Raw genomic sequence first — 11,332 nt, forward strand, 5'->3', positions numbered from 1 at the left:
AATGTGATCATAGCAGCACTGATAGTGTTAGTTAGTTCGCTGGTTAGTTAACATAGTTACTGTATGTTAGTTACATAATCCAGCTCTCACCGCATCCCTGTCTTCGCAGAAACAACATTCCGGACCGTCAGAAGCTCCAAACCAAACTAAAGAGGAAGAGAGGTTTCCGGGCATACGCCTGCCAGTGCAGCTGGTTCTCCTCCTCGTCCTCCTCCCTTTCGTCCTCCCTCCTCCTCCTCCCTCCCTCCTCCCTCCTCCTCCTCCTCCTCCTCCTCCTCCTCCTCTGAGCTGACAGAGCTCAGGCTCCAGCCTCAGCTCAGATGGGTCTGTGGAAAACACCAGGACTGACGTTCACTCCTTCTGGAACGGCATGTTGAACCAGTGATGTCACAGACGAGACAGCTGAGGGAAAGTCACTGATAAACCATAATAGGACGTTAGGAAAAGGGGCACGACCTGAGGGTGGCGCTGTAGCCACTCCCAAAACCAGAACCTCCAACTTCCACAGGAAACTCTGCTGTGTCCATGTGTTTGTGACACATGATACATGATACAGCTGGCTTTAAAAATCTACACACAGTTTTACTTCTGTATTTAACACAAAGTGTTGTTTTAGCTGAAAGTAATAATAATGTAATATCTGATTGTGATAAAAGTTAAATATTATTTCTTTAAATTAAAGTGAGATTGTCTTTGTGGTGGAAAAACACGATGATCGATGTTTACTTTTAAAAATAAGAACCAAACGTGTATGTGTGTACACACACACACTCTCTGTCATGTGTCTCCATGAACATGAATCATGATGTGTCCACAGATGGACACATCCAGGACATAAACTGTACATAAATGTCCAGACGAGGAGGAGGAGGAGGAGGAGGAGGCGTGGGCTGCAGGAGTCATCAGATGACACAATAAGAGTCTATATCACAGACTGTCCTCACTCACAACTGAGACTCATGTGTTTCCACTCTCCACTCAGATGTCCATATCAGCCCAGTCTGGTCCAGCTTTATTTGTAAAACACAACAAGATAAGACACAGTAATGTTAGGCAAGTTTAAAAAAGAAAGAAACAGTAAGTCCAACAACAGGAACATTTATTATGTCACAGCAGCAAAGACAGTAAAAGTAGTCAGTCAGTCATCGGGGGGTGCTGTGCCAGCTAGCTCAGCTACATCGGGCGATAGGCGGGGTACACCCTGGACATCACAACATCACATCGCAGGGCCACACACGGATAGAGACAAACACCCATTCACTCTCACACTCACGGTCACGGTCAGTTTAGAGTGTCCAATTTACCTAATCCCCACGTTGCATGTTTTTGGACTGTGGGAGGAAGCCGGAGAACCCGGAGAGAACCCACGCACACACTTCAGTTTATATATGAAATAAATCAGGTTGTTCAACTCCAGGAATGTCTCAGAGACATTAAGTCCTGGATGACCTGTAACTTTCTACTTTTAAACTTTTATACTCGGCCCTAAACACCTCAGAGAAAAACTTTCTGATCACATTGTCACTTTAGATGACATCACCATGGCTTCCAGTTCCACTGTGAGGAACCTTGGAGTTACTTTTGACCAGGAAATGTCATTTGATTCACACATAAAACTCATTTCCAGAACAGCCTTCTTCCACCTGCGGAACATTATGAAAATTAGAAACATTCTGTCTTTACAGGATGCTGAAAAACTAGTTCATGCTTTTGTTAATCTAGATTAGATTACTGTAACTCCTTATTATCAGGATGTTCTAACAAGTCTGATAGAATCCTTCAGTTCATTCAAAATGCTGCAGCACGAGTTCTGACAGGAACTAGAAAGAGAGACCATATAACTCCAGTGTTAGCTTCTCTACACTGGCTCCACCCACAGTTTAGAATTCAATTTAAAATCCTCCTCCTCACGTACAAAGCACTTAATGGTCACGCCCCTTCATACCTGAAAGACCTAGTCTTACCCTATCACCCTAATAGACCACTTAGGTCACAAAATACACGTTTACTTGTGGTACATATTCAATTGAATTGAATATGTACTTTAGTTTATTTGAGTGTACTTCAATTTATATTTTGTACTTTAGTTTATATTATTGTACTTTAGTTTATTTCAGTGTACTTAAGTTTATTTTAGTGTACTTTAGTTTATATTATTGTACTTTAGTTTATTTTAGTGTACTTCAGTTTATTTTAGTGTACTTTATTTTATATATGTACTTTAGTTTATTTGCGTGTACTTCAATTTATATTTTGTACTTTAGTTTATATTATTGTACTTAAGTTTATATATATGTATTTTATTTTAGTGTACTTCAGTTTATATTTTGTACTTTAGTTTATATTATTGTACTTTCGTTCATATATATGTACTTTATTTTAGTGTACTTTAGTTTATATATGTATGTACTTTATTTTAGTGTACTTCAGTTTATATTTTGTACTTTAGTTTAAATATATGTACTTTATTTTAGTGTACTTCAGTTTATATTTTGTACTTAGTTTATATATGTACTTTATTTTAGTGTACTTCAGTTTATATTTTGTACTTTAGTTTATATATATGTACTTTATTTTAGTGTACTTTAGTTTATACATATATGTACTTTATTTTAGTGTACTTCAGTTTATATTTTGTACTTTCGTTTATATGTACTTTTATTTTAGTGTACTTCAGTTTATATTTTGTACTTTAGTTTATGTACTTTATTTTAGTGTACTTTCGTTTATATGTATGTACTTTATTTTAGTGTACTTCAGTTTATATTTTGTACTTCAGTTTATATTTTGTACTTTAGTTTATATATATGTACTTTATTTTAGTGTACTTCAGTTTATATTTTGTACTTTAGTTTAAATATATGTACTTTATTTTAGTGTACTTCAGTTTATATTTTGTACTTTAGTTTATACATATATGTACTTTATTTTAGTGTACTTCAGTTTATATTTTGTACTTTCGTTTATATATGTACTTTATTTTAGTGTACTTTAGTTTATACATATATGTACTTTATTTTAGTGTACTTCAGTTTATATTTTGTACTTTAGTTTTCTTGTGTCGTCGCCTTTGTGATGTTAATAAAGTTGATTTAAAATTGGTTCGCTGAAGACCCGCCCCTACCGTGTGTCTGATTGGATTAGATTTAGACATGTAGAACACTGATTGGCTGGGATTTGAGAAGAATATCCGCGTTAGCCAATCAGAGACAAGGAGGGAAAGAACGCCACACGCGCAGAGTGACTACTGTTAGAACAATGGAGGAGTCGGAGTTTGAAGACATTTTAGATGACTGGTTCATCGAGTCCCTGAAAACGTGAGAATTCTTTCCTCCATGTTTAAATGGTGAACTTCATGTTAGCTACTTGGCTTGAAACTACATTCACGTGTTTAGTCATTCATTCGACAAAGCTACTAGCTAAAGCGCTACTTCCGGGGCTGTGTTACCTACAGGTGAATATTTTTTATTTGTATAAAGTCTGTTCAGTACAGTTGTAGGCGGATTGTATTCATGCCGAAGTGTACAGCGAACTATGTTGACCGAATAAATCAAGTCATATTTCAGATTTAAGGTTTATGTGCATAGTTCCAAAGACGTCAAGTCTTAAATGTTAAAAAATGAAATGTGATTTGGAAATGAGTGTCATGAATGTCAAGATAAACTTAAACCAAGTTAATATTTATAATCACTACTTTTTTTCCAATTAAACAAGTTTCGGATTTTTGCGGGGGATAAAAGAAAACATTTGCTTATTTTGGTTGTCATGGTAATTGAAGACACTGATCTCCAGGTACAAAGATCTTCACGTGTATCAGCTGGAACATCCCACACAAGTCATCGAGTGGACGTCAGGGAAGAGTGGGTGAAGTTATTTAATTATAGAAGTGATATTAATGCATTACTATGTAGGGCTGAACGATATATCGTTATCGTATCGATATCTAGATATGAACATTCAAGATATTCATATCGAAAAAGCAACGATATAAACTAAATAGATTTTCCCCCGCGCTCGCCCTGCATGTACAGCTCTGGCAGTCACAATAAACTTCATTTTTACGATTGCCCTTGAATGCACCACTACGGCCAGCCAACCACAAACCTTATTTCATGCTTGCTGTGGAACGACAGCTGAAGCCAACCAATGACAAACATAGGAGGGCGGGAGGGAGACGGAGACTGAGACACGCACATACACACACACATACACACACACACACGACATACACAGCGGGAAAGAAAAGTGACAGAAGATAATGCGGCCGGTGGCGATTTTGTGCCAAAACATAAATCATCCTCCATTATTTGGAGGTATTTTGGATTTTAAAAAGGATGTCAACCCGAGTGAGGTGTTGTGCAGGTCGTGCTTGGCGAAAATTGCAACGAACCAAGGTAGCACAACAAACATGTTTCACCACCTGAAACAACACCATCGCGTGCTGCACGAAGAGTGTATTACAATGAGAGAAACACCGGGGACTTCTCAGGTATCCCAAAAGAAGCCCAAGTTAAGTGTGTTTACTGATGCGTTCAGTAGTGTTACACCATATGAGTCGACGTCCACCAGACATAAAGGCGTTACAGACGCTATAACATGCCACATTGCAAAAGACATGGTACCCGTGTACACAGTCTCACAGTGAGTTCTCATCAATAAAACACTTTCCATGTGGAAAGTTTCCACAGTCTTTTGTATTATGATGTTTTTATTTTTCTGAAAAATGCTTGCTTTTCACCGAACCCGTAGTCATATCGTATCATATCGATATCGAGATATCTGGCATGAATATCGAGATATGAAATTTTGTCCATATCGTTCAGCCCTATTACTATGTGACTTTGGTGTTTGATAGCGTTTGTTAAGATTTATGCAAGTACACAAATGTAGTGATCGACCTGAAACAACAACAACAAACAACATTGGAGAACACGAGAGTAAAGCCAGTCCAGCCGTGCTGTGTTTGAACTGCACTGTCTGATCTGTGAGCGCCCCCTGCTGGCTCTCTGTGTGACAACATACCGTCTCACTCTCAGTCAAAACTTTGCTATAAGTGATAAACTTAAATATTGGCAGTGAAATGGTTTTCATGGTCATTTGTGGTGTTTTGCAGCCGTCTGTGTTGCCGGATGTCGTCCGTCTAAAAATGAAATCTTGGAGCTTCGTTTGCCTCTGAAACTCTTTGCTGATGAGAATAAGGTGACAACACCACAGAGATATGAACTCTTTTATTTATTATGTATTTATTCATTTTTAGTATAAATTGTTGATTCTGTGATGTGTTCAGGGTCTCTGCGCAGAGCGGGACTTTAAAGTTGTCCATGGTGGTTTCACAGATGTACCCGTTCACTGCCTGCGACACATCCCGGGAACAAGGTGAGTGAACCAGAGCTGTTTGTTTGTTTAATACAGTTTTAAATGAATGTGTGAGCTGAGATAAAGCAGCAGAAAATGGATGAATGGATATTATTAACTTTCTAAATCTGCTTATACATGCCAACAGTGTCTGTTGTTGCACAATACAAAATGTACTGTGTTTACTGTTACGTTGACAGTGTTAGATCTACTCTGTATTATGGGATGGGAGGGCGACCTCAACTAATGTTCACTAGCATATTTAGCTCTGTGGCTACAGACAGTGAAGCTGTGAACAATCTCAACATCTCGGGTGAGGACAAACAGAAATTTAGACTTTTATTTTGAAAACAGCTGTTGGAACAAACTTGTAGACAAGGTTTTTGTGACAAACATCACTGAGTCCTGGGGGGTATTCCATCAACGTAACTAAGAATTGCCAGACTTAGGTGTAAGCTTGAAGCTTGACTAAGCTCCACCTCCCAATCTAGCTCCAATCAAGTGAAATCAGCTGGCTCCACCTGACGCTTAGTCAAGCCTCAACTGTTAAGCCTCAACTTGTGCACACCCACAGGGAAAATAAAAAGCCCATTCTAGTCGAGCACGGAAACTGTGAAAAATGCCAAAAAGCAAGAGAAAAGAGCGTGCAGAGATGTTCTCTGCAGCGGAGCAAACCCTCCTCATGGAGGTATATGAGGATTACAGCCACATAATCCGAAAGAAGGGCAATACCGCGGCAATCAATAAAGCGAGGGATGTGACGTGGCAGAATATTGCCGACAGGCTGAATGCGTAAGTGACAAAGAAAATGAAGTATTTCAGCGTCATCATGTTTTATAAATCCTCCATCAAAGGGACAAAATATATGGAGACAATAATCTACCAATTGATTTCTTGATGGTTTTTGTTTTAAACTAATCAATTATGTGGATCTATTAATGCAACCAAACCCTAAAATTAAAAGGAAAATCCCCAAAGAACAAAAAGACAGCACTAACAAGTAACATTCATATGAACATAATTAAAATAACATTATTGTTTCACTGCAATTTATGTGAAATTCTCCATATTTGATCATTTGGCAGTCCTAGTAGTAATGTTAGAAAGTGATATTCATCACATTCATCAACTGATTGTTATGCAAATCGATGGGATAGCTTTCATTTATTTCCTGCATGGCCAATTGTATATAATTGATATCATTTTCATTTAAGCCTGTCATTTTTACATGCTGTATTTTGTCCCAGATGCTGTATGTTGAATTGTTGTATTTTCATTTTATTTTATGTAAAGCACTTTGAATCACCTTGTGCTAAAATGTACTATATAAAGTTGCCTTGCCTACATTTTTGATAATAATAGGCTACATTTAATCAAAGTATTTTACATGACTCATCACATTTATCATACAATTGATGGTAGATTATTACATGAAGAAATGCAATGTTGGTTATCATTCTATAGGAAATAATCATATGACAGATCTATTGATTATTTATCTAGAATCATTTTAGCAAATCAAGCAATTCAATGGAGACGAGGACCCCTATTACAGTAAGTGAATGCAGGTGACAGCAAATCAATCATCTATCTCCTATCAATCAGAGGCCCTAACCCTTGTTACATCAAAACAATGATGATCTCTTTAAATTTCCTTTTACTATATTTTTTTGCTAATTAGTTCAATTTTGTATTTATTTGTGTCTTATTTTTTATTATATTTTATTTTGGTGATAATGGTCTTTAATGTACTTAATATGATATAGTATATAATATATAATATATAATTATTAGTATAAATAATTTCTTTAATACATTTTATTATATAGTTTATATTTATCATATTAGTTTATCATTCCATGACAGTTGTGTGTGTCTCTGTTTCTGTCTATTGGACATTCTTTGATCATAGATGGTGCTAAGCTTCACTATTAGCCTGCTACAAACCAGGTTTGCCCGGCAGCATAAGTTACCATGGTTACATGGCTGGCATTCACATTAGCCACCTTGGTGGAACAGGGTTGAGGCTCAGATTGATGGAACGGAAACCTGAGCCACAGTTATGGCTTAGCCATGGTTGAGGTTTAGCCAGAGTCATAGATTCCATGGTTACTGAGTTGGGGCTAATCTCAGCCTCTTTGATGGAACCGAACTCTCACTCATATTAGCCAGACTTGGCCATTTAAGCTTGGCTTTGCCTTTAGCCTGCTTGATGGAATACCCCCCCAGTTTTGACATGAGGTGAAACACTAACTGCACAGCGCCACCCTGTGGCCACACTGCTGCTGGTCAACTGGAAATGACTCCGTTTTCATCATTCATCAACACCTTTCATCTCATTTGCATGTTTGATGGTCTTTGAAGGTGTCTCGTGACCAGTGACGGTGTGAGCGCTCACCTGCAGGTGTGGGACCTCGGAGGAGACGACAGCGGTGAGTTGAGTTACACTGCAGCTCAAACCTGCTTCTGTCACTGGCTCTGACTTCCTCTTTCAACAATAAGACGTTTGAAATCTGACAGTGGTGCAACATTTACATGTGTGTGTTTGAGCGTGAAAGAACAGGAACTGAAGCTTTTACCATCAAAACTGTGGGGTTGTCTTTTTGTGTAGATGAACACCCTTGCACAAAATTCTTTTGCACAGCACCTTACCTCCAGAGGTTTAAACTTTAAACTTTTTTAATTTATATTTTGTTAAGTTAAACTGTTGGTTCTTCTTTATTATTCTTCTTATTTGCTGGGCCGACTGGGTTCTGGAGAGACTGATTTTCGTTCTGACCTCATGTCTCTCATGTGTGTTGGTATGACAATAAAGAAATCTTGAATCTAGATGAACAGAAACTGGGCCTTTTTTGTTTTGTTGTGTTTGAACGTGGGCAAATAAAAACACACTTTTACTTTGAAAACCGTGGAGATGTGTTTTAATGTTGATGAACAGAAAATGAGACGTTTATTTTGAAAACAGCAGGGTTGTGTTTGAATGTGGGTAAACAGAAGCTGAGACTTTTATTTTGAAACCTGTGGGGTTGTGAAACTCTGACTGGTTCTCGACAATCAAAGCTCCACTAAAGTGTTGTCTGTAAGACATTTTCTGTAACTATGGGAACCAAACATGAAGCATTGATTATGATAGGTCATCATTACTCTTCATCACTAACGTGAAGCTGTTTCCTGTCATGTGCTCGTCGGGTGTATCTCTTCCTCATGTCAGACGTGATCCGGAGGACGGGGAGCGTCAGTCGGAGGAGGAGGAGCCACACAGAGGGAGGGACCAGGATCGCAGCTCCTCCCACATCACTGCCACAAATCCTTCACGGAGCCCAAAGCTGCGACGTCCGGCTGAGTCAGCTGACCTCGGGACAGACGCTGTACGACCTGGGTGAGACTGCCACACGTTACATTTGAATTAGCTTTAAAGGGATAGTTCAGCTTTTTAAAGTGTGGTATGACATGATGGCTGTGTTGTGTGCGCCCCCTGCTGCTGACAGCCAGCATGAAGCATGAAACTGAAGTTTGTAAACCACTCACTCTCACACACCAAAGTCTATAGAGAAAATCAGTCATTTTAGAATCTGAATCTGTCATCCTTCAGAGTGTGACTCAGCAGATCCTCTGAGTTCATTACTGTTCCTCAGTGGTGACGTTTTCCTCGCCGGCTGCAGTAACGGAAACATTTACTTTGCCGACACTCGGACGTCTGCTGCCCCTCAGCTTTCACCTCCACCCGCGTCTTTGGGTGAATCTGCCCTCTGGTGGACGGCGGACGCCTCTGCAGGTCCAGACCCGTACAGCAGCAGGGTCGTCAGACTTTCCTCGTCCGCAGAAGTGGTGGTGACGGACATGAGGAACCCGGGAGTCGCCGTGGGTCGAGCTCAGCTGGACGTGGCGACGCGTGGCTGCAGCCTGGACGATGTCACGCTGTCCTGGTCTCCAGTGCTGAAGGACTGTCTGGCAGTATCAGGTCAGTTTAAGCAGGAACACTCACACACTTTTATTTTGAAAACTGGGGTTGTATTTTAATATAGGCAAACAAAAACCGAGACTTTAATTTTGAAAATAGCAGGGTTGTATTTTAACCTATAAAGATGTTGATATGAGTTTTTCTGTGAAGAACCAGAGGTCAAAGTTCAGGTCGATCTTCTCTCTGTCGTCAGGTTTCAGTGGAAATGTTCTCGTCTTTAACTCTTCGCTCTGGGGGGCGGAGCTTCAGGAAGCCCGGCCGCTGTTCGAGCATCGCGGTCACACGGTCTCGTCGTCCGCGCGGTCCGACGCCCTCGTCACCTCCCACGTCTGGCATCCTGACCGTGCGAGGACGCTGCTCTCTGCCGCCTCGGACGGATCCGTGCACGTGTGGGACTGGGTCGACCACTCTGACGGAGCAACGTGAAGCTCCGCCTCCTCCAATGACACATGGGACATTATTTAAACCACAACAAACAAACAATTCTGATGCTAATCTCAGAATTCTGAGAAAAATTCTGTAAGTTTCTGAAATGTTTCCACTGCTGCTGTTGTGATTTATCATTTACACAAGTTTGTATGAATAATTCAATACTTTTTCCAGAATGTTTCAGATGATTTTGTTTTTTTTTAAATAATGAGATAATCTTCCTGATTTTATTTATTTATTTATTTGTGTGTGTTTGTCTGGATTAATGGGATAGTAATTTTACATATAAATAAATATGTATATGTGTACATATATGTATATATATGTATATATATGTATATATATATATATATATATATATATATATATATATATATATATATATATATATATATATATATATATATATATATATATATATATATATGTATATGTATATATATATGTATATATATATATATATATATATATATATATATATACATGTGTATATATGTATACATAATGTGTGTATATATATATACATATACACTGGGGCAAAAAAGTATTTAGTCAGCCACCGACTGTGCAAGTTCTCCCACTTAAAATGATGACAGAGGTAATCTGTATGTAATTTTCATCATAAATACACTTCAACTGTGAGAGACAGAATGTGAAAAAAATCCTGGAAATCACATTGTAGGATTTTTAAAGAATGTATTTGTAAATGATGGTGGAAAATAAGTATTTGGTCACCTACAAACAAAAAGCAAAAATCCCAGAACTACACGGGTGGACCTGGTGAAGGACCTGCTGGGTCCAGGAGAGCTGGGACTAAAGTAACAAAGGTTACCATCAGTAACACACTACACCGACAGGGAATCAAATCCTGCAGTGCCAGACGTGTCCCCCTGCTTAAGCCAGTTAATGTCCAGGCCCATCTGAAGTTGATGTTGCCAGAGACCATATGGATGACCCAGAAGAGGACTGGGAGAATGTCATGTGGTCAAATGAAACCAAAACAGAACTTTTTGGTACAAACTCAACTCGTCGTGTTTGGAGGAAGAAGAATGCTGAGTTGCATCCCAAGAACACCATACCTACTGTGAAGCATGGGGGTGGAAACATCATGCTTTGGGGCTGTTTTTCTGCAAAGGGGACAGGACGACTGATCCGTGTTAAGGAAAGAATGAATGGGGCCATGTATCGTGAGATTTTGAGCCAAAACCTCCTTCCATCAGTGAGAGCATTGAAGATGAAACGTGGCTGGGTCTTCCAGCAGGACAATGACCCCAAACACACCGCCCGGGCAACAAAGGAGTGGCTCCGTAAGAAGCATTTCAAAGTCCTGGAGTGGCCTCGCCAGTCTCCAGACCTCAACCCCATAGAAAATCTGGAGGGAGTTGAAAGTCTGTGTTGCCAGGCAACAGCCCCAAAACATCACTGTTCTAGAAGAGATCTGCATGGAGGAATGGGCCAAAATACCAGCTACAGTGTGTGCAAACCTGGTGAAGAACTGCATTAAACGTTTGACCTCTGTCATTGCCAACAAAGGTTATATTACAAAGTACTGAGTTGATCTTTAGTTATTGACCAAATACTTATTTT

At 39.3% G+C, this 11,332-nt stretch overlaps 1 protein-coding gene across 1 annotated transcript; it reads left to right on the forward strand.

The window, feature by feature from the left end:
• Window positions 1-3,202: 3,202 nt before the first annotated feature.
• LOC122762426 (WD repeat-containing protein 73-like) lies at window positions 3,203-9,921 on the forward strand. Its single transcript, XM_044017608.1, has 8 exons — window positions 3,203-3,317; window positions 3,793-3,860; window positions 5,114-5,199; window positions 5,288-5,376; window positions 7,720-7,787; window positions 8,567-8,734; window positions 8,948-9,316; window positions 9,510-9,921. The coding sequence occupies exons 1-8, from the start codon at window positions 3,259-3,261 to the stop codon at window positions 9,740-9,742; spliced, it is 1,140 nt and encodes a 379-aa protein (XP_043873543.1). The 5' UTR covers window positions 3,203-3,258; the 3' UTR covers window positions 9,743-9,921.
• Window positions 9,922-11,332: the final 1,411 nt, after the last annotated feature.

The sequence above is a fragment of the Solea senegalensis genome, unplaced genomic scaffold (genome assembly GCF_019176455.1).
Source record: "Solea senegalensis isolate Sse05_10M unplaced genomic scaffold, IFAPA_SoseM_1 scf7180000015656, whole genome shotgun sequence".
Taxonomy (NCBI): Eukaryota; Metazoa; Chordata; class Actinopteri; order Pleuronectiformes; family Soleidae; genus Solea; species Solea senegalensis.